This window comes from Diabrotica undecimpunctata, chromosome 4 (genome assembly GCF_040954645.1).
Source record: "Diabrotica undecimpunctata isolate CICGRU chromosome 4, icDiaUnde3, whole genome shotgun sequence".
Taxonomy (NCBI): Eukaryota; Metazoa; Arthropoda; class Insecta; order Coleoptera; family Chrysomelidae; genus Diabrotica; species Diabrotica undecimpunctata.
Window position 1 is genome coordinate 72,630,938 of NC_092806.1, and position 25,804 is coordinate 72,656,741.

Here is a 25,804-nt window from a genome sequence, read left to right on the forward strand (position 1 = left end):
ATTTTGTTCCAGATATGTTGTCGATGCCGATATCAGATGTTCACCGTCATGATATAGTTCAGAACGGCCCCTTACAACAATTAAATATTGGTGGAAGATTATACCAAATTTTCATTTTTCTAGAAAAATTAATAATGGTGAAATTCAACATCGTCGCTGATTAGTTATTCTAATTCTCAAAATAAAGTATTCAGACTATTTAGATAGTACAGGGAGGATTCTGTGACTGAAAACATTTAAGCAGTATGTTACAAAGACATGAGAATACCAAAGAACGTATGGGAATTATGTTCCAATAGATAACATTAGAGAGAGGCATAAAATACGAAAAAACAATAGACAAAGAAAACGAAAGGCTACTTCGTGAATCTCAAAAACATTGGTACAATTTGTTTGAGAGATTAATCGATAGTATTAACTTCTTAGCCTCTTGTAATCTACTTTACGGGAACATATATGAAATGTATTACTGACAAACAACTTGCACATCATTATTTATATATACATCGGTTTAGAACGTCTTTCGACGTTGTCCGATACCTAAACACCATCTCTTCCTATCTTCGCAGTCGTTTGTTGTTAAATTTCTTTCGCTCATGGACTTGTTTACGCCGTGTTGCCATTCTAATCTGGGTCTTCCTCTTTTACGTCGACCTATCGGTTGCCATTCTATTACTTTTTTGGGGAGTCTTGATGCTGGCATCCGTTGAACATGCCCATACCACCTTAATTGTTTCTTCTCTATATCTCGAGTTATATTTCCTTCTATTCCCATACGTTGTTTTATTACATCATTTCTGATTCGGTCTCGTCTGGAAATACCTAAAGATCTTCTCATTGTATCCATCTCTACTGCTTCTATTCGCTTTTTGTTCTTTTCACTAATTCTCCATGTTTCAGCGCCATAAAGAAGAGTAGTTTTAATCATGGTCTCATATATATTAAATTTCCTTCCTTTCGTTATCTCTTTACTCCACAGTATACTATTGAGACATCCTAAGACTTTCTTTGCTTGAGTGATTCGTTTTTCTATTTCCCGTGTATCAGTTCCTGTATTGTCAAAGGCAACACCCAAGTAGTCATAGCTCTGACAGCAGGAAATATTTTGTCCGTTTTCGAGGTCTATGTTATCTGACTCGTTTCCAATACAAAGATATTTGGTTTTTGTTGTATTGACATTGTCCCATATTGACATTCATCATTATTTAAGTCACGATATACAAAATGAATTGATCACACTGATGTCAAAAACAGTAACTGGTGAAGTGATTCGCAAATTAAAACATGCAAAATATTATTATTTTTTGCTTGACTGCCCTAGAGACTGTAGTAAAGTAGAACAAATGTCTGTGATCTTAAGATTTTGTCATACATCAACGGGCACCATAGAAGAACACTTAATTGGATTTCTTGCTGTGAGACAACAGGAGAGTATTTAAGTAATGCCATACTATTCAAAACTGCGGTGGCCAAGGATGCGACCATGGCGCAAATATGGTAGCCATAAATAGTGGAGTCAAAACTCGAATCTTAAATATAAATTCTAGGACATTTTTCACACCTTGCGGTTATCATAGCTGGAATCTGCTGTTGATAGACGCCGCTAATTCTTCGGTGACAGCAAAAACATTTTCAAGTTCCAGCAAACGTTGGGAATTGGTCAAAGATAAATTAAAACATACCATGAAGCGTTTATCTGACACGAGATAGGAAAGCAGAGTCGAGACAGTTAAGTCCATACTATTTTAAATATATATTTATTTATATTTAAATTAAATTGTTTTTTAACGTAGCGTTGGTAGGTCTTAATATCCTAAATATTTTTAGGTTAATTGTAAGTTTGACTAGATTTTGCATGAATATAGTTTAATACTGAAAGGACACATGATTTTTATTTTAAAAAATCAGTCTTTATGCGCGAGCAGAGGGCCTCGCAAAATGTATCTTGCCCAGATAAAATTATGATCTTGCGCCGCCACTGTTTACACGCTTCGCATATGACATGTTTAGTGGTATGCCTCGTTAAAGTTCGAATCCTGGGTGGAGTTAAATATGATTTTTAATACGTTAATTAACAAACTTTCTATGGAAGTAAATAAAACTACTATGTGTACTATTTTAAATGAGTTTTATGTATAAATATGTTTTAAAAACAAAAAAAAACAATTCACTAACTACTTATACAATACAAATAATAAATATACAAATACTAAAGGTGTTTTGTTTTCAGTCTTAATTGCTAACTTAGAATAAACAATTATATTGATATTTACAAACATAACGCACTCTAAGATGGCAGCAAAGAGGTGATCGTTATTAATATATAGTTCAAAACATCATCACAGAAACTGTAGCAGTAGTTTCTAAAAGATAGGTATTTAGATAGGTAACTACTACATCTTCATAAGTAGAACGTGACATTACCAAAACAGTAATTTAAAACAATTTTGATTTATATTTATAATAGGGAGTGTCTAAATAATAGAGCATCGCCCTTAATAGCTATATGAGCCTATGAGCTACTGGTGGATTTCACACACAGTAACCTAATTAATAAATATAACTCAATAAATAATATTTTATATAAAAAATTACCAAAAGTAACAATCAAATTGTATGATGATATTGCTTTAAAATTTTTAGGTCTGATCCAGCAAAAATCTGACATTATATTCAACTCTTTGATGTGTGCTTGTCAAAGCACACATCAGTCAACAGTCAAAGCTTTGTCTTTGCACTGGAAAAAGTTACTTTATACGACCTAGATTGATATGGTATACGTATATGTCGATTTGCCAGCTCCTTTATGACATTTTCAAATGATATGTATCAGAATTTAAAATCTGAATTGAAGTGACTAACCATACATTGCTTTCAACTTTTTAAATATATTTAAACATATATTGACTAGATAAAAGATATGCACATTTCTAATAATCACCAAATTAGTATTGCTGAATCAAGTCAAAATTATATGAGTTACAATTGATCAAATATATTAATAACACCACCAATATCTCTTTTGCTGAAAACACACAAACACGAATAAAAATGTCCGTTTTCGTGAGCACAAATCAAACTAATTGGTAGGACTAAAATACGGCCAAACCAAAAATTAATTAAGAGAAAACTAAAATATTAGTTACAAAAGGTTATGAATTAGTTTGTAAATTAACTGATTTTTACATTTTCTAAAAAAGGTTTTATGTTTCAACGACTTACATTTTTAAAAGCGTAAGCTTGTAGGGAATATTAAAAGGGAATCGGAGGAATTTAAAAACTATACAATTTATCGGAATATTTCCAGTTAAAGGATGAAGCATTTATAATATATTTTTAAAAACCGTTACTAGTATTAACGCTAGGAAGAAACTCATACATCATAAACCTCAGTTAATTTACAAAAAAAAAGCTTTATATCTGCACACTACTTTTCCCAAACTATCTAACAAATAAATTTCAATTCTCATATAATTGTCATGTAGTAAATACTATATAAAAAGGTAACAACTTCCTTTCCGGTATCTTTTACAATCCCATACAATAAACACATTCTTCAACTTAAATTCTACGAGGTAATACATAAAAAACAATATTGTTTGTAAAAACCTATTAAGATGTATAATTTTCTAAGACGGTAAATCCTTTAATATAGTTTCTGATCGTGATGTAGTACCATATAGACCAATAAACTTTGCATTAGATTAGTTATATTCATTCTTTTAATTCTGATATACAATTTAAAATAAAATAAAAAAACAATGAACCAGTAATTAGACCGATTTAATATCATTTATAAGTAAATCTTAGCATTTGGTATAACTTTATTAATTATAAAATAAGGAATAAATAATATGTACACACTATTATACTAATTAAGAAATATAATCTTACGTACGCACAAAAGGAACATAAAATCCTTTATACATTTAAACATTTATCACATCTAATCAACTCTGTTGTTAAACGATCTGTTTAAAAACGCGAATACTTCTTCGAATTTCGGCTAATTGACCAAATGTTTGTACTGCCAAACTCTCAGGATTATAGATATTTCTAATAAGAAGAAATTGAATTTGATTAAATTACTCCAGTGTAATTAACCAAAAGTTCTCTATGGGTGCAATATATAATCGAACATTTTCAATGTTTCAAAGAAATAGTTTAAACATATTAAGGTTGTAAAAACAAAAAAAAAGATTGTAATCTACGATAGTAGTTAGAAAGGAGACTATATTATGTATTGTATTGTATGTATTATGTAAAACAAAGATGCTAATAAAGTTTTAGAAATATTCGTAAAATGTTCGGGGTATCTAAAAATACAAATAAGATCCAATAGCTGCTATAGATATACAAAAGAAAGAAATGTCTGGAACAAAACCAGGAAGAAAAAGATTACATGATAAACTCCATTCGCTTAGCTCGGGCATATTTTGACAGATTCATTGTCGGAAACCTACAACACAACAATTCCTACTTCTCAGTATTAATAGCTCAAGTATCCTACTATTGCAGACTTCTTTTTTTAAACAAGGAAGAATTATTCTAAATAGTGGAAATGTATACTAAACCCATCAAATTTTGGGTAGTATAGATTTAAAAAATATATTTTAGTTGTTATAATTTAACATAACTATTTATTATATGGTGCAGATAAATAAATATTGATTGTCGGTAATTCACAAAGTTCTATTTTATTTACTATTTAGTTTGTTTACTATTAATATTGGCTATGAGTACGTGTGCTTGGTTGTATAGTAATTTCCAGCCACTTTTAGTCTGTCAAAAAGTAACTAACTTCGCAAAAAAATAATTACTAAAATCACTAGACAGTTCGGACTGGGAATAGCGAACCGAGTATACTCAGTAAACTAATATGGAAACGAATAAAATTAGATGACTTCTAACAGGGGAAAGCAATGATGTTTAATAGCATCCTCAAAAATTAACATTAAGCTGTGAGCCAAAAATTAACGTCAAGCATTGAACCAGAAATTCAGAATGAAGGAGGGAATTGTGAAAACCAGTATAAAAAAAAATACGCAAAATTATAAGAAAATAATTAATAAAATGTACTTTCAATTCATATAGTTACAATGTAAGTTCAAAAAAGTAATATTTCTTTGTATCTTGATGTCATTAACAATTTGAGAACACTATGAAATAAAAATTTAAGACAAAGTCGACATAAAAAAACTAGAAAAGATTTCACATTAGGTAAGCAGTAAGAATGTTCAAGTCATTTTATGTTTCAGCGTTTTGTGAAATGGAAACCTAATAGAAAATGGGCGTGTTTTCTGACTTTTTGACCATATAAAAACTATTGCTAAACTGAACGATTTCGTCGATATCTAGTACATCCATAGAAGTATTTTTAAATTAAGTTGAGTTCCATGTATCGAATTGGTATTGGCGTATTTACATTAAAATACAGAATATCCACACAATACACATACAACACACGCGTAATAGATACATCTGAAGCATAACAGTTAATAAAATTCGCAGTCGTTTTTACACCTATGTCGCAATACATAACAAATACAAGTTTAATTGGAAGGCCAAATGGTTTGAACAACAGTCTAAACTGTCTGTAGTTTGATCGAATCTTTAAATATGCAGTACTTCGTTAGATTTAGCTTCAGACAACTTAAAAGAGACAAATTATTTACAAGCTTCCTTTTTTATTTATTAAAATAAAAGAAAATATAAAATTGTCTTTTTTTAATGATTGTAGTAGGTATGTATACAATTTAATAGAGCAGTGATCATCTAGTAGTAATACGAAAGTAAATGTATATTTTGAACCATCATTTTTGCTTATATTGTACCGCAACCAATTTTAAATATACACTCATTTTTTTGTCAAAATATGTTTAATATTTTGTTTAAAAATAAAAAGTTTATGATACAGTAGATTATACTTCAATAAACTTTTTTTTGTAACTAGTTGTGACAAATATTTTATGAGTTTAAAACGATGATTACCTCTATATAAAAATTCGATCAAGTACGTACACCATTTAGACAAACATTTACGTATTGTTACAATAATAAGTTACCAGTCCTATATTAAAGAAAGAATAAGAATATTATGAACTTTTAATATGTACGACAAAAAATTCCATAAGCACAATCTACATCTACTATGTTCATAGTGCTATTTTAACATAGAAAACTTGATCGAACGATCAACTTGTGAATAAATAATATAGAATCGAAGTATATAATTTGATTTGGACAAAAAAAAACAAACTATCGAATAATCAAAGTGATGACAGGGAAATACATAGGAGTAATAAATAAAAGAAGTGGGGGTCAAAATGTTTCTTGCGGTAGAGGCCACAGGGCTTTGCATGAATAAAACAGCCCTATATTTTGTTACAGCGGTTAAGATCAGCTCTTTTTACCTGATAGTGTGGTTTTTTAGCTAACGAAATAAGATAAATTAAGAGAATTAGTCCTTTAGTAGTATGAAGATTTACGCGAATAGTTTTAAAATGTATACACTCAATATAAACAGATAGTTTCTTTACGATTTTCTTAGCTCATCTAATATAAACGGTGCGTTGTCTTCTGTGTGGATTCATTTTCGCATAATCCAAAAGAGTAAGTAAATACAGTTGCGATTACGTCAACTGTAAAAACGACAGGAAAATAAAAATTTTAAATATTTCAAATAACTCTTATTCTTTCTTGTTTGCGATGTTCGAAAAACGATGTCGATTAGCAATCATTGGCAGTCTTGTGGCTTGAGGAAAAAAGATTAAATAAATTAATTTTTTATACAACGTTTTAGTAGACTAGTGATCAAGAAATGATTTGATCGTTGTCCTGATTGTTGACCAAGAGCTGCCGTGAATTTCCAGCTGAAACACATAAAAAATATAAAATTAGGTTGTTAAAAAAATGTTTATATACATTTTTCCTCTAAGTCCGTTGCACGTCATAAATGAAATTTCTACGTCAACATAGTTCAAACAGCTGCTTAGTATTTTGCTATTCATGCAATATTCTGAAACTTACACCAACATTTATATACATTTACATATGTAGCTATACATATACACATGCGAAAAATATAATCGTGATCATTTGGATATTTTTACAATACAGTGTGTTCCAAGATGTTTTTAACAGCCTATAATTATATTGTAATGAATATTTTTATTTGAAAATTAGGAAATGTGAATTGGACCTACGATACTATCAATTAAGGCTATGAGTGCAATAACGGATCAACCCACAAAAATTCAAAATTTATTTTATTGCAGAATATTAACTGTCTAGTTGAAATCTATCAGCCGCATAGTGGACCAATCCACATTTTTTTTTACTAGATGGCTGAACTAAAGTAGTTTTGGAACTCCATATTTGATAGGATCTTAGAAAAGAAAAGTGGACCATGCGCGGTTAGTCCACTATGCTGCTGACAGTTAGGCACCATTCTTGATTGATATTTGTAGATATTTTTGTAAATTGTCATTGTGACTTTTAATTATTGCAAAATATATTTATTCTGTTGATATGAATTTCGATGAAGATGTTACAAGTAGAGTAAATGTACGAGTTATATAAAGGTGAAACACAGAATCCCGTATCCTATTTTATTTTCCGAGAAACGTTCAACAAGGAATATAATTTACACTTTCATCCACCAATTACTGACTCTTGTAAGAAGTGCGATTTATTTGAAGTCAAAATAAAGGCAGCCAGGCAGGCAATAGTGAATCAACTAAACAACTTGAAACTGAAAAAGAACTTCATCAAAAGAAAGCGAAGAGTGCTAGAGATTTTTTAAAAAGAGACACCTAAATGGCAAAAAAAGGAAACGCGTCGGTCATATGTTTCGATCTGATGAAGACTTTACCTACACCTGTGCTTGGCGCAGGAATTTGTTAGTACAAGCAGCAATTACGGACCTACTGCTTCAATATTCATGAAATGGGAACTAACAACTCATTTACGTTTCTGTGCGATAAAACCGTCAACTCTAGGGGTCCTCAAAAGGTAGGATCCTGCATTTTATTTTACATAAAAAATTTCGTAAAATCGAAATGACATTATGTATTCTGATCAATGTGGCGATTAGAATCGTAATATTAAAATGTTATTTTTATGCAATTATATTACTACATCGCCAGATTTTACCGTGAAAGAAATAGACCACAAGTTTCTGGTAAGTGTTTATTTTTACTTGCCACCTGACCAAGATTTTGGTATAATAGAATAAGAAAAGAAATTTCATCCACATGTATTTATACCCCAAGACTGGCAAACAGTGATAAAGCAAGCTAGAAAGAAAAATCTGTTCACAGTAATAAACAAGGACAAATCAAATTTTTTTTCTACGAAATTGCTTGAATGTAATATTCGCTCCGTGCGTGACCATGGTAGGGGTACCTTGAAACGATGCCAGCGTGCGTAGCGGCGAAATATGACAAAATTGGAATCATGGAATCTTTTTACGCATAAATTTTATCAAAAATGTGTGCAAATACGGGTTGTGTATTTAATTATGCTAATAATAGCAAACATAGGAAGTGTAGTTTTTATAGGTTCCCAAAGATTGCATATAAACTAGAGAAAAGAAAAAGATGGATCCGTGCTATTAATATGAAGAAGTAAATATCACATAATCTCATTTTTATGCAATTGAAATAGGAAATATTTAAATAATTTACCTTAAATGATATTTTATAATGCTTCAAGCTAACTGCAGAGTGCCTGACGACTTTAGCTTTTATATCATACCTTTTACTATTACTGTTTTTAATTATATGCACTTTCACGTGAAAAACTTGATTTGCCAGTACTAGATTTTTCCCTTTCTTTTCCGTTTGGGGTTAAAAAGATATATTATGATGAATTTTGAGAAACCCAGTTTTTAATACTACATTTATTTTGTACATAAACTGAAAAAATATAATTAAAAAGTTAATTAATAATAATTGTCAATTTCGCCAGTATTTAACAATGTCAAACATATGTCATATGTTTAACCTGAAAATTGGTAGGTCCAAAACAGTCAGATGAAGGCGGTAGGTGTCGCGTCAGTCACGCACGGAGCGAATAACTAACAGAAAAGTTTCTGAATCAAAAACCAAGGTAGTGTGGCTTATAATTCAATTGTTAAGGTTAAGGAAAGACTTTCCCAATACTCCTCAATATAAGTATTCGAACAATCAAGATGTTTAGTTTGAAACAGTGGATCTTAATAAAAGACAATTTGTTTCGAAAAATACAATGGAATTTCCACTTCTGTATCCAAATGGTAATACCATTAATGAAGTTAAAAAAAAAGACCTTCTACAGTAAATCGAATTGATACCCCCTATACACCACGAATTTGATAAAAACCTGAGATCTTCAGCTCAAGCAGCCGGAGGTGAAGTAATTGGCCCATTTGACAACTAAGAGATTAAAGATTCTAACATTAGACATTCTAACTTCGTTTTTATACACATTCTGTGGTAATAAAGTCTTTGATGCAATATCGAGTGTATTATTTTGTGGGATAACATTTTTAATAGTGTACCACAATGAGGGTATTAATGTTAATAAATACGCTAAATTTTTAATTTAATTTATAGCTTTTACAAATTCACAAGAACAGTAAGTTGTCCTAGAAATTTTATTTAAATCGTTTTTTGACAACTAAAAATAGTAACAGCTAGTGTCATTTCTTGAGTTCACTCATCAATACGCTCATTGTAGTTTTAAAACAGAATTTTGAAATAACGTGCGTTCATATAGAAGTAAAAATGCTTTTTCTATTGACACCTAATAAAGACGTAGAGACCTCTGTTGTTGATTCATGGTGAATGTAGGAAAAATGCTAGAAATGCTCAAGCCTTATACATGGAACGTTTTCCCGAAAGAAGAACACCCTCTTATGTAACTTGTGCTATGATTGAGAAGATACTGCAAGGTTCATTTCCAAACGGTCAAACCATTACAGACTAAACAAAACTTGGTAAATGTTTTAGCATATGTAACGAATAATCCACATGTGTCCATAAAGTCCATAGCTGCAAAAACTAAAGTGTCTTCAACTACATGTCAAAGGATTTTAAAAAGAACCACCATTATCATCTATTTAAACTGTGTTTGGTTTATGAATTACGATCCACTAATTTGGATCGAAGACTAAACTTCATCGCCGTAATGCAAGTGATAATGCAAGACGCTCATGACCTTTTAACCAAAATTGTATGGAGTGAGGAAGCTTGTTTCCTTAATAATGGGGTTGTAAATCGCCATAACTCGCATTATTGTTCAGTGGAAAATACGCACTTGTTAAGTGAAACTCGCTTTCAAACTAGATGAGAAATTTATGTTTGGTGCCGGTTATTTAATGGGCGTTTAATGGGTTCATATTTTTTTGAAGAATATTTAAATGGTTAGGGATATATTAATTTTCTCAAAAATGAGCTAGCTTTGTCACTGCAGAATATTTCTTTACGCGAAAGAGGAGTTATGGTATGGTCACGAGATGGTTGAAGAATCTACGTGATTGGTATCAATGCAGATCGATTGATTTGTTTAGAGCAGCACGCTCAAAAATAAAAATAGCCATTATGATTGCCAACCTCCGTAGGGAGACGGCACTCTAAGAAGAAGAACGAGATGACGCACCCCCACATAACAGCGGTATTGTAATCAATTACCTTGATGCCACATTTCCAAACAGATGGATTGGAACTAACGGACCCGTCCGATGGCTTCCAAGATTGCTTCCGCTATCACCCTTAGATTTTTAAAAATTAGACAAACGTGTACCCAGATTACGCCAAAGATGATACATGCAGTATGTACACGTGAACAGATTAGATGGTTTGGCGGTTGTGTTTAAGCAGATGGAAGTCATTTTGAACACCTGCTATAAAATTATTTCACATTTTAAATGTTATTGATTATTGTTGAAAATAAACATTAAATTGAAAAGTTAGCGTATTTATTAACATTATTATTCTCATTGTGATACCCTGTTGAATTTGGAATAAAAAATACTTTCATCTGACCTAACCTTCACCCCCTGATCCATTTAATTTTTTTCCATCGGAATGATGTCACAGCGCCCGTGATGACGTCACAGATCTCATGTAAACATCAATTGATATTACTGTAGATCTATTCGATATTTCTTAATTTTCAAATAAAAATATGCATTACTTCCTGAATTATAGGCTGTTAGAAACATCTTGTATTCAACTAATACCCCATATTTGTATATTTGGTATATACCAGTAACTGCTGTGAGAGAGGTAGGTAAAAATACAGTAATAATTAGGGGAAAGAATACTTTTAATGTAAACTTTATTATGCTGATTATTAATAATAGAAATAAGTGTTTTAATTTAATTTTATAGATTAAATTCTGTAAATGCCCAGACCTTTAGGGAATCCAAAAACGTTAGTCATTATCAATATTTTTCTCAAGCATCAATAATTTTCCAGGTATTTAAATTTGATAATAAAATTCTTGAATCTAATTAATAATTGTTTTCGCTGACATATTTATTATACCTAGCTCTGAGCCTATGAAGAACTTCTGACAAATATCATAATGATAATAGTAAATATTTTAATTTTTTTTACAATTCCATACATTCTCTACTATACCGATAATACGGCAACGCTGTGCAACAATGACGGTCAAATTCGATGACGTGCAATGGATTTACAAGAAAATGACTAATATACCTGTAGACCCAGTGTTAATAAAACATATGCAGAAGATTTGTAAGTATACTTTTTTCCTACTAAATTCTGTAACACGTGATCAGTGACAAATCATTTTTTTTACATTTCTGGAAATTGGAAATCTACAAAAAATATTCATGAGAATACATATGAGACCATGGCTTAGAAGAAGATCGTGATTCACAATGCTTCTTCAGTATTGTCGCATGGTGTTTTGCCATAGGTTCAAAATTACTTTTCATATATTTCGAATTATCTTAGTATTATTAGAAGACATTTTACAAGTCTAATATGAATAAGCTAATAATTATTTTAAATTCAGCAGGAGATTAATTCAACAATACAAAATAGTATAGATTTAATTTTTTTTAGAACATGACTGGCCTCTTAGTCGTCAACCTGTTCCAGGTATCGTGAAAATATGACTTTCATAAGTTGATATTTCCAATTTTTTGCTTCATCTCTCTCTATCCCTGTCATTCGCCTCGTTTATCTTCGATCTTTCCCTGTATGGTAAGCTTCCCGAAACCACCTCTTCAAAAAAAGTGCAAGAAGTTTATTATTTGTTTTGTAACTTGTCTCCAACAGAACATGTCGAGCGCTTCTATGAGCTTTTTATCTTTCTCCTTAAGAGTCTATTATTCGGCAGCATACAAGAAAAATGACAAAACCAAGTTTCCTTTGAATCTAATTTTGGAGTCGATGGTTACTTTTCCAGATTGTCGTTAATTTAGCTATAGCGATTTTTTTGTAACTGCTGATGATAAAGGAGACTTTAGGTAGAGCAAATTGTTCTACCTACGAATGCTTAATGTCTTCCGAATTCGGCATTTACATTCATGAATGTTATTCGAACGTTGTTTACAGCTGTTCTAAACAGTTCGTTTGTGGTGCAACTAAACCACTCACTTTGAGATTTCTCCTTCAATATTTCCTTGCGTTATATTTTGTAGGAATGTGTATTTTGGCCCCGCATTAGATGGCCCAAGTATTCCACTGTTCTCTTTTTGATGGTAAGTATTACTTCAAGTCTTTTGTCCATTGGTCGTAATACTTCTTCATTTGTGGCTCGGTCAATCCAACTTATTATTTAATATTCCTCGATAGCACCACATCTCGAAACTCTCGCTTTTTATATTGTTCTGTTTGGGAGTCCATGTTTCCACGTCGTACAACAAGGTACTAAAATAGGTTAAGTGTAATAAAAGTTAAGTGTAATAAAAATTACATTTTAGTTTTGTTCTGAAGTTTCCATTCCCAATCTGGATATCGTTTTCAAAAAATTCATCAAATAAAAATTTTAAATAATTAATATAACTTGTAAAAATCATTTTCAATTGGTGGTAAATATAAACAGTTCAGATTTACTTATTACGTCCTTGGCCAGATCTTGGGAACAACAGTCCTTTTTACACTTTTTAAACCCTCGTTCTGATGAATTTCTGATATGTCCGTGCTTATTGTTAATTGTTTATTGTGTTTTTGTTAATAATAGAGTTTGCGTCTCTGATGTAATGTCGGTATACTCTTACTGATAACTGCTTTCAGTATTGGAAACCAGATCTTGCCGCATTCTATTGATGAGTTTGCTACACAATTTGCTGCATTTGGTATAATGAGGGCTGCTTCCTTAATTTTCCTCTTTTTACTAGCTGTGTCTTTCAAAACTATTGACGCATCTTTCCATTTTGGACTCTATTTTCATTGTCCCAAGAATGTTCGTAGACCTGAGATCTATCAAATTCTCTGTTTTAATGTAAGATTCATACATGCTTATTCCTAACATTTGTTGGCGTTTCAAGTTTCATCCAGATAAAATTATCACATTCACAAGATATTTTATAAATGTAGATGTAGAAGTTTCTTGTTAGATTTGGTTTTGAAAAAAGTAGATCTCAGTGTGTTGGAAACGTTAGTCGTATGTACGGTTTGAAAATCGAAACGTAAATAATAATAAAAACGTAATTTTTATTTCAGTTAATTGTGATTTATCCCCATGTATAACATATTCAGTATACAACCTTGTCTTATATTTTTGCAGCTAGTAGTAACCTTGCAGCTAGTTCTATATTTACTCTAATAGTGGTATAGTTGTTATTTTACAGATTTTGTATGAGTATCAAGTGGTGGAGCACTTTAGTTTCAAATATAATCTACCACATCTTCCTCCAGTTCACTAGGTCAAAGGTTCTACTGTAATAAATTAAGTATAGTTTTAATCTGCAGTGTAATTAACACTTGTCTCCTAGTGCTTCGCCCGAGGCAAAACCTTGCTCTTTTGCAATTTCCAGTAGTAAAAAAGGACGTGACTAGAAATATGTAAATGTGTTACTTAAAACAAGTTTTAATGGTCAATATTATTTTTTCACACAAAATATCTAGATTGAAACATTTTTTTTTTAAATCTAAATTATAATTATTTCATGTATGTATAAGTCAGTATATATTTCGACAAATGACCACGAAACAGATTTAGTAGTAAAAAATAAATTAAGACGTATCCACAATGTTTGCGCATAAAATATATCATTTGTTGGATTATTTTCTATATATATTAAATAGTTTCTTAACAATTTATGTTAATTTAGTTTATCTACACTTTTTATAAAGTTAAAACTTTTTCAACAATCACAACGATAAAAGAAATATAAATGCCAAAGAAGGTGATTATCAAAAAACCAATTCTCGAATCAATAAAATTTAGCAAATCAAATAAAATAAAAATAAAAAAAGGCTCAAAATTTGTATTTTTGAGATCAAACAAACAAATGAAAAGTAGTCCTTCAAGTTTGAAGCTTGAATTACGACTTAAAAACAGAAAGCATAAGTTTAATAATCTATTTAATGACCTCATACCTTCCTTATTATATAAGGAATTCTAGTTGATACATTCTGCAAAACATGCTTTTAATAGTAACATTCATGGTTTTCTTTGCCTTTATCATTTCTTCCGTAAGCGTATACTACAAGTCCTGTTTGGTCTTCCTCTCTTAGTTCTTCCAGAAACTTGCAACTCGGCAATTCTTCGTAAATTGTGCCACACTTGCTCTAATGTATTTATTACACTAGACTATTATTTTCATTTCACCATCCAACGTTCCTATCTTATTTGAAATAGTAACTTCTTCTTTAAATGCACATTTTAGATACTCTGTTTCTCTAACCTCTCGCTATCATACGCTTTCTCAAGATATAATGAATAAATACCATATAAGCTTTGTTTTCTTTATATATTTTCCCATTATCATTGCCTTATAATGAAAATTGGTTTTGTGTAAAATGATTCATTCAATAAATTATCAGCTTTTAAAGGCTATTTATTAGTATTTTTTTTAAACCAATCTAGAACCTTGGAAATGGATAATATAACACGAGACAATTAATACCACATAAACAATATCTGTTAGAATTAAAATTTTCGTCTGGTTATACATTTTCCTTTAGAGTTTGAAAAAAAAAGAGTGCTCACGATGTTTAAATCAGTTTGGGAGAAGTACGATTATCTAACCATAGTTCAAAAGCAAATCTTGCAGAATCTTTGGACAATTTAAGATAAATCTGTAGAGGCCAAAATTTAGGTGGATACATAGCTCTAGATTAAACATATATTATAAAGATTAAAGAAAAATAGAATTGAGAATAGCCAAAGCCAACCGTTGCATAGTAGTAAAATTAAACATAATATCGAAACGGTTATTTATTATGCCAACTGAATGAATGTATTGAGTGACCGTGCTTATACTAAAATCTGAATGCAAATATAATAGAAAAAAGCTGGAACATCTCGAAAAACTGTTAAAAAGTGGCAATCGGGGGACAACTTCAAAATTAAGATAATACTTAAACTGGAACACCTCAAAAACAGTGTTAAAAAGACGTAATCGAGGTACAACTTCAAAATTAGGTAATACTTTAATATTAACATTCCAGATAAAAATTAATTAAAAAAATTAATGATATATTTCATACACTATGTAGTATAACAAAACTAATTAATTTATTCTGTCTGTGAATACTAATTATGTAATATATGTCTTTTAATCATATAAAAATATATGTTTCTATACCTTATCTTGATACAAGTAAAAGATCTATAGGCATATGCTACACACCAATTTTTGTCGCAAATGACCTAACGATAGTTTTTAGAACGTAAAACCGACGACCTAATCCAAAGAATCCAAAAATACCTTATCTAACTTGAACCTAACATTATTAAGTTCCATGGAGATTAATTATTGAAAATACATTCATGTTTATTAATGTCCACTCTGACATATTATTTTGCCCTACTATTAACGCCAACTCTTGGTTTAGACTTACACCATCCATCCAGAAACAGTGAATGTTTAAATACTTGCATTGAAAATGGTACGTTGAAACTTAAAACACAAATTTATTCAATTTCATAACAATGAAACAGAAGTTTTCACCATAATGTACAAAAAATTTACTTTTATTAGATACACAGCAGGGCACATTCAAAAATCTAAGCTCAATACAAAAACGGCCACCAACTATGAACGATGACATGGGAAGAGTACCTAATAATAAAAACAAGAAAGCTGAACTATATTTTTCACTCTTATCTTGATCTAGAGATATTAACAAAAACAGTAATCTATTGTAGAACTATATAAAAGTTGTGCACCAAAGGAATTAAAAAAAAATTATTCAATTTATTTCTTTCCCTGTAGTCTTGTCTTATTTAAATGCAAAGTAAAACGATTTATATGTCTTTTACGATTGAAACAAAACACTAAATGTTAGTTGCACACTTAACATTAAATGAGACGATAAAATGAATAGTGTAGTGACCATCACCATATACCCAAATTATATATAACAGACATACAGCGCTTCTACGTTTTAACTACAAATCCGCTTGAAGTTGTTCTTCCTGCTCTGTTTGATTAGGACTCGGTCGTTCTCCTAAATAAAAATTAACCAAATAAAAATATTGCAAAATTTACTGACTATATTTTTTATTTCAACTAATCAAATAATTGAATTTGTATTATATTTAAAATGAATAATAAAAAAAAGAAGTAACAGATATTGGGCAACAATATTGGTCACCTCATTTAAATTTGTTTACTTGTTACTCCAAACAATGAAAATTTTTAAGATGTTTTAGTAAACTTTTTGTTTATTTAAATAAAAATTATAATTTTTTGGAATCCTAATTAGTATATACATATATATATATATATATATATATATATATATATATATATATATATATATATATATATATAACACAACTATTTGGGTATGCAGCGAAAGATAGGACAAAGAATACTCTTTTTGGTTAACCAAATCTTTCGCAAATCTTTATTTGCACCATCAGGGTGCTACAATAAGTAAGATTAGTACAAATTTCAGAAAAAAAAATTATTTTATATCTTACACTAATTGAGGTTAGTTGTTAAGGAGTTAAGAAAATGAAATATACAACTCATCTGGCTACTGCAAATAATAGCGAAAGTTGTCCAAAAAATTGTTTGTTTTAAAAAAACGTTTTTAAATAAAAAACATATTTAAAAATCTTTTACAAACGAACATTTAAGCAAAATTATGTTGTAATTGAATGTTGTTATGTTGTAATGAATTGTCTTTATATCATCGTCAATAATATAAGATTTCATTATATAAGTGATATATAATATCTCTTCTAATTCATGAAATAAGTGTTTTTGCCTCTTCTTTTTCAGAAAATCCAGCGCCTATCAGGTATACTATTTACTTTACATATGTTATCATTCTAAGACTAACATCCAACGTTAATAAGTTAATAATTATGAATTCACAAACAATTGTTTTGTTTCTAATTAAGTATATGTATAACTTAGAAATATTATAATATGACTACATTTTCTTTGATGATTTTACAACATAATTTTACTTAAATGTCTGTTTTTTAATTAGGTGTTTTGTGTAAAAACAGATGAGCCAGATAAGTTGTATATTTCATTTTCTTCTTGACAACTAACCTCAGTTAGCATAAGATACAAAATAATTTTTTATTCTGTAATTTATACTAATCTTATTTCTTATTGTAGCACCCTGATAATGCAAATAAAAATTTGCAAAAGCTTGGTTAACTAAAAAGAGTACTTCTTTGTCCTGTCTTCCGCCGCATACCCAAATAGTTGTATTATTTGTATTCGAACCGATCAGCGTTGATTACAAGCGTTTATTACTTCTTCAGTATATATATATATATATATATATATATATATATATATATATATATATATATATATATATATATATATATATATACTATCTGCAGGTTTTATAGATCCTTAGCTAAATGTTATCTTACTCCAATCTTCTATTTTTTTTCATTGTACTTATTGCAGATTCTTTGAAAATTTTTCATTCTTCTCGTTTTGCGTCCATCATATATTGTGCTAATACTTTCCTTTGTAGCTTTTAGTAAACAGTGTGCTATTTCTATTTATACTGCTTTCTCCTATAATTGTTCCTATAGTTGTATAAAAAAAGAAAGATAAAAAGTGTGGTGTCTTAAACTTGACCCTAGTCTAGTAATTTTAAAAACCCCTGCCATATATTTGAATTCCATTTTCTGTATTAGCCAGCTTGAGTTTTAATATCTGTATGTATGTTGCTGGTATTATAAACTCAAAATATTTATTTTTCCTTCTATTTATAGTGTCATAAGGGGCTTTGAAATCAAAAATATAACAAACTTTTATTTAAATCATATTAGTCATCAGTTGTTCTCTTTTTTCTAAACCAACCTTGGCAATCTTAAAGTACGCCTACTGACGAATTTTCCAATCTTTTTTTTTTCATAACGTTGCAAATACTTTATATACTATGTCGTTAAAGGCAATTTCTATATGATTAATAAGGTTCTGAAAATGTTTTCTAGTGTTATGCCTAAGTTCTTTTTCTTCTTCTCTTTATGTAGACATAACTGTCTGTTTTTCAATGTGCCTCCAGTAAGTTGTCATTCCATCGTTTTCGTGGTCTTCCTATTGGGGAACCTTCTCTTGCCGTCTTTGCTACTCTATTTGTTGTCATTCGGCTTATATGATCATTCCATTCTACTGTTCTATTTCTTACCCAGTCCTTGATGTTCTCCACCTTGCATCTAAGTCGTATATCTGTTCTTCTAGCTCTGTCCTATAGTGTTTTACCATCAAGTGTTTTTATCTCTGCTGTTTCTAAGATTATTTTTGTCCTCTCTATGTCAGGTCGTGTTTCTGCCGCCTATGTCATTATTGGTCTGATGACTGTTTTTTACATTCTGCCTTTCATTTCTTTCCCGATATTTTTATTTCTCCATATTGTTTCATTCAGACAACCTGCGGCTCTGATTGCTCTATTCACTTGATCTTCCAATTCTGTGTCGAGCTTTCCGTATGTCTAAGTTAAATATTATAATTATATGGGATTCAGCCACAATTGGTTTTAATGATATTACATTTTTATCTAAAAAAACTCCACTTCGGAAATCGTTCTCAAAAAAGTTTTGTTAAAAAGAATTCGAGAGAGCGGGACGCGGTCGCATCTTGAGGAATTGAAATTCTATAGAACTTAAACCAATTAGACACACTACATTTTCTAAATAACGACCCTAAATTACGCACACTATACATTCTTTTCAAAAAATGTTTTGCTAAATAAGGGATATCCATGAGGAGAAAGTGGCTTGGATGATGATTATTAATTTTACGAATTAGAGAAAGTTTGGCATATGTCACTGGTATTTCTTAGGGCAGCTATAAATTTCCCGAAGGAACGGAAATTACTTTTGGCGTGGTTCTCTTAGGGATGAGACATGCTTCCTCTCTCGATATAAGTCGATGTTTTTCTAAGTGCAATCATCTTAGGGTATTTCTATTTAGAAATAATATATTGTATATTATTTCTTTCTTCAAGCTAAATATAAATTTGTAATAAAAGTGTAGAGTCAGTGAGTTTTCAAGAGGCAAACTACCAACAACTGTAAGATATATAATTTTTCGCTTGTATGTTAGCTGAAAAACTTTCGAGAGTTGCTGCGATCTTTTACAAATTTGAGATCATATATTTGTCTACCTGTTGAATTAATATTAAGTACCAGAGTAATCAAAGAAGAATACACGAACTTTATTTCACTCTACTGTTTATAGAGTCGTTGTAATTTGATAACCACAGTGCCGAAATGTAATTTAATAAATACAGTGCCAGTTCTATTCGATAAATAAACTACAATGCCGGTTTATTTTTTCGTTTTGCTACAGTTTTTTACTTTTGCTATTGTAGAGACATTGTCAAATTTTCATTTGACAATTCTAGTTAAATTAAATTATATATTAGGTTTACAGTTTCCCTTAACTCGAGTGAGTACCAATCCAGTAAAAATTAGATTTTTTTATTTTTATTTCATTGAATTTTTAATTAACTGTATAATATCTCTTTATTGATCACCTATTTTGCATATTGTATGTTGGAGGATTATTATTTATCAGTTTATTGTTTATTTGTTTCTATGGACCCATATTTCAACTATCTGTTGGAATAAATTGTTTTTGTTTTTAATAACGTATTTTCTTTTTAATAACCATTTGATAGCTATAGTTCGACCAGAAAAAAGATCAGGCAGTATCAGTCTTAGGTAAGTGTGTGGACTATTTCCACCGAACTTATTTGTTATTTCTTTATAGTGTTTGACAACATTTAATTAATAATAGTAACTTACATATCCTTTACATTTTCGGTTTTCAGAACATAGTTTGTTGTTTCTTATCTAGATCCAAGGTTTCTTAACTTTCTCCTTCTTATCTATGATGATTTTAGAATATTTATTTTATCTATCTATATATTTATTTATCTACCCATCTTATCTTATCTCCGGTAATTTGTTCGGTTGAGCCAACTTCTTCTTCAGGTTCCTTCTCCTATCGGAGGTTGGAAATCATCATCGCTATTTTAATTTTATTGGCCGCGCTTCTGAATAATTCTAATGAGCTGCAACCGAACCACTTTCTCAAATTTCTGAGCCAACTACCAATTCCAAAAGCTGCTTTCGAACCCACGACTCGCTCTCCAACAACCATCTAGTCCTTTATAACGTTATTGTCCTTAAATGAACACAATTATATTTGCAGTCAAATCAGAAAAAATTTATGAATATCTAAAAACCGAAATTTTGTGTTTTTATTTGAATAATTTTAAACCTATATTTCATGTTACACCAAATTAAATTGGACTTGAAATATACGAACAAAAATTTATATTTCTTAGTTACAACGAAATTTGTACTGTGTAGTGTATGTATTGAGTTACTTTTTAAGGAGTGAAATACCTTGTTACTAAGTAAAGTCAGTTTGACTGTCTATGTATCTCTCGTGTTATATTTCTTTGTACTTATAATGTAACAAAACATCTCTAAATTGTAGATGTGCCATAGAGTTAAATCTAGATTTGGAGGATTAAATATGTGAATAACGTCTCAATGTTTCCCTGTATCTGTGTGTATATTTCTACATTTTTTCTTTTTATATGTATTTTGAACCACATTCTGTGAATATGTATCCAATTTAGAGATGGTGCTTTGAATATATAGGGATAGAGATTCTAGGTAACAATATAGCATTCTTTGAGAGCTTTTGTTTAACTTTTGGTATATTGATAACTGGGGAACGCTTTCATTAGTGTAATATATGTGCCCCCTTTTTAAATTGTTAGTAGTTATCTTTATCTGGGGGTATGATAATCCATATTGTGTCCTCCATTCGATTGATATCCGTGTATTATTTTATATACCCTAGTATCGTGACTACGTATTTCTAAAATCTTTTCAGTTTCACTGTGTTCTTGGTATCAAAAAAATTTCAACATAATTCGAAAGTTCATTCGTTCTTTTTGGACTAGGTTTAATGTGCTTCCTCAGGTGGAAGTGCCCTCTAAATATTTATGGTATTATGCGTAAGCGGTTTCTGAGGTTAATAAATATGTTCTGGTTATAGCTTTCAAAAAGCTATATTCATTTTAGCACTAAACTAGTATCTGCTAACCGTGTCTCGTAAATGGTGATCTGTTATTTGTTTTTAACCTGTTATTTTCCGAACATAAATTGCGTTACCCCTAGCTGTAAGAGGGTGCATTAAGTTAGTTTATTTAAGTACCTTTAGTTTGCCAAAAATCGTACAATGCCAATTTCTAAAAATTACCAGTTATGATATTAATATTTCATAATCTTTCTGGTATTTGCGTAGTCATCAATATTTCAATGTTAATAACCTAGTACATTCAGTATTACGCCTCACATACATACATTAATTCCTTTTAGTAGTCGCGTCATTTTTTTTTGTATAGCAGTATTTTTCATACTATATTTTGTAGAGATTTAATAAATATATTTGCCGTAAAAATAAAACAATTATCCCGCTTAAACACAATATATATTTTATATATATTATATTCCTTATGTTGCATATTATATCTTGTTCTATTGCTCTGTTATCTGTAGTTTTATCGACTTCCTTAGCAACTGTATCAGCTACAGCATTTTGTTGGCCATATCAAGCTCTAAAAAAGTGAAAAATTGAATTAATATTTAAAAGAACGAGCAAGAAGTACACCCCTAGGGAATCTAAATACCTGCGTAAGAAATAGAAAGCTACTATTCTACAGCAAACTAGTAAAGAGGGGAAGTGAATACAGTTTAAAGCAAGGAATTATTTCTATAGGAATTAAAGGAGAAAAACACTGATAGAATGTACACAACATAAGATTTTAAGTGTTTATTATATTGCAAAATGTCAAAATGCTTTGATTTAAGGAAATTTTTTTAACATACTAAAAAAACAATTTAAAATTCTTAGGTCCCTTATAACAATAATAAAAGAATATAGTTCAAAAATGCTTACCGTGCATTGCGTCATCAACTTTCTGCTTATCTTTTACAATATAAAATGCTGTGATTATGAAAAATATTCCTCCCAAAACTTCAACAAAACACGTCGAAAACAGTGAATACTGTAGAGATGTGAATTCAATTTCCAAATCATCTTTAGCTGTTGAATTTGAACTGGACTGCTGAAGTATATTTTTTATTGCTTCTGATAACTAAAAATTAATGTATAAACGATTATGTGATTTGAAAATATTTTTGATCAAAATTATTTTTTTGTGGTGTCGCTTAACTACACTTGCGAGCAAAAAAAAGTAAAATAATTTATATTTTTTGTCTACGCTGTTGGTCAGTGCATATCCACATATATGTAAAATTAAAAGTAAAATCTCGTAAACAGAAGTAATTTTTATTACAATGACACCAATATTTATAGATTATATCAAAGATAACTTAACATTGCATCTGAGAAAACATATTATGAATGAAAGTCATTATGTAATGCATATAAAAGTAAATTAACATAAAAAATCAAAATTAATACATGCTGTCGCTGGTGCTGGATTACGGACCCGAATTCTGCGTTTAAGTTCATCTCATAGATGCTCGATGGGAATGAGATTTATATCCGAACTCAATGGAGGCCAGTGTATTATTGTTATATTGGAGTTGGCCAGGTAATCTTTCATAATCCGCGCTGTGACATCGAGCGTTATCATGCATTAGCATAAAGCCGTCGCTTATGTAGCCGGCATAGGAAACAACATGGTCTTGAGAATATTCGTAATGTAACGATCCGCTGTCAAACCCTCTCCTCGACCACTACAGGGCACGAACATAAGCTCTATTTTTCCTTCTAAAGATATACTACCCCAAAACATACACGAACCACCTCATAGCTTACTGTTTACACACTGCAGTACTAGATAAATCGTTCTCCGGACCTCCGATAGACGCGCCGACTTCTGTCATTATTATACATGCACATTCGACTCTCATCAGAGAGTCTGCTCTGCTCTGCTCCATTGACCAAGGTCCCAATTGACGTGTTCTCGTGCAAACTGAAGTCGAGCTTGTTTATGACGTCCGTTGAATTTGGACCCTGTGTTAGCTCATCTGTTAGTAAAAGTGGCAGCCATAAGTCTTCTCCTAACTGTCCACTGAGCGACGGTGACACCTCGTAAGTTCCTCAAGGATTGTTCAAGCTCAACTCCTGTCGTTGAGTGCCGATTCCGCAAGGCACTCAGCACAATAAATCGATTTTCACTTTTCGTCGTTACACATCGCCGATCCGAACCTGGTTGTCGACTGTAGCTACCGGTCTCCTGGTATCGACGGTAAGCACTTGATACTGCAGACTGCGTCTTAAGTAGGCGACCGGCGACAGTCCTCTGACTATAGCCCTTTCGTAGTAATGCAATTATCTGGGCCGCCTTCACTGGTGAAGTATCCATTTGTAAAATATTCACTTATTCACGAAAATTTTACAACACGATGCTAATTTGCACAAAACAATTATTTTTTGGAAGCTCTAAAATAGACAATATTTTTTTGCATTAGTTGTTTTAATTCAAAGCAACACAACATAAAATTACTAAGCATAAAGTACAATTCATCGAGTGAGTCGATTTTTTTGCTCACAAGTGTATAAAGGCAAGCACTTCGCCCTACGTATGAAATGTTTTACTTAAAAAAAAAATTATTTGTTACTAGTGCCAGATTTTACCTACTTTTTATTGAAATTATTTGCTTATAATTATTTTGCCAATAAAGGCAGAAAAGAAGAATATTCGAAACTGTGAATTCGGTGGAAATGACAGCTTGGTTTTTAGGCCTAGATAGAAGAGTGCTGCTAAAGCAGATAGGAACAGAGATTGCCGTGGGGGATAAGCGATCCCCCACTTACGAACCAACAGCTACGGTTAAAAGAATAGATAAGTGATAGGGCACTTTTGTGTCCCAGTGGTTAAGAAATTGACCCGAAGGCAGAATAACTAGTAATTAGTCAACGGCATAAGTCACAAGATGAAATTAAACGTTCAGTATAGTAATGGTTCAATTGAAAACATAAAAAATTAATCTAATCCAAAGTATGCACACGAACATATATGCAATTGAGATTGAACAATTTTTATAAACAATATTCACACAGTCCTACGATGGATTAAAAAGGAAGATATTACGATAGTAATTGGGGATTTTAATGCTAAGGTTGGAGAGGAAAAGTCGACCAATGTGTTGGGGAACTTGGACGGTGAAAGAACTTCAAATTAACTGACAGAAGATTGTACATCTGGAGGTCAACTTGGATTAATTTCTCCAAGTGTTTGGCTACGCCGCTGATAGTCAAGTATGTTTTCCCGTAAGTAATAATCCCTTCGGGTCTAGTTCTCGAAACGCCGCTTAGAATAAGCAGTTATAATTTGACTACAGTATCAGTATGATCTTAGATACCATAGAGTATGGACGCCGCTTTTAAATAGTTTAGAGTAATAAATCCCGTTTATTTGTGTTATAAAATTTAGCTTAAACGTTACACGTTAGCAAATGCCGATTAGTATTACCTAGTGATCATTATTAAAGATAACGTCCTTGGTGCATACCCTACTTCGTTAACTGTAAGAGTGCTATTGTGTTTTGCGGACTAGTGTGAATTAGACAGTAAAAATATGCAGTTTTAAATAAGTTAGATATGAACTTTCCGAAAGGACTTTGACCAGACCTTATGTTAGTAATAGTAACAAAGTTAGCCAATATATTAAATATTTGTTAATTCCTTATTTCTTTTATTCCCACATCCGTGGGTGGCCCTTTGAACGTTAATTGATTAAATTGCTAATTCCGCTCTACATAGTAGTCAGAGAAGATCATCCTAATTTCTTGATCATCTTTCACCACATCTACTGATATCAAAAATCATATAATTATAAACCAGATCGGCTATATAGTAATCAAAAATAGATTCAAAAACTCTATTAAAACCGTAAAGCTATACGTCGCAGCAGATATTCTCAGACGATAATTCGCTCATAGCAGTAATGAAAAAAATTTAAAGGAGAGAAAATAAATAAACATTGAACATTACAAAAACAGCCATACATCAAAAATTAACAAAGTTAAAGTTAAAATGTCAATGAAAAGTAGTACATATAACATTCAAAGAGCACTACTGGTAAAGATAGTGCAAGCACTCCTGACCACGGCGCAGTAGACGAAATTTGG

The 25,804-nt window shown here is 30.9% G+C and overlaps 1 protein-coding gene across 3 annotated transcripts in view; it reads right to left on the reverse strand.

Annotated features, from left to right (window-relative positions):
* Nucleotides 1-2,111: 2,111 nt before the first annotated feature.
* Nucleotides 2,112-25,804, reverse strand: part of spin (lysolipid transporter protein spinster) — a 246,897-nt gene continuing 223,204 nt past the window's right edge. The window contains exons 9-11 of one of the 3 annotated variants that reach the window (XM_072529721.1): nucleotides 22,599-22,797; nucleotides 16,565-16,641; nucleotides 2,112-6,872 (exon numbers count right to left, since the gene is read on the reverse strand). In XM_072529721.1, the coding sequence (XP_072385822.1) occupies nucleotides 16,583-16,641; nucleotides 22,599-22,797 (258 nt within the window). In that variant the 3' untranslated portion in view covers nucleotides 2,112-6,872; nucleotides 16,565-16,582. Of the gene's footprint in view, nucleotides 6,873-16,564; nucleotides 16,642-22,106; nucleotides 22,258-22,598; nucleotides 22,798-25,804 lie in introns of those variants that run through there. The other 2 variants (XM_072529722.1, XM_072529723.1) reach the window with 2 other exon arrangements.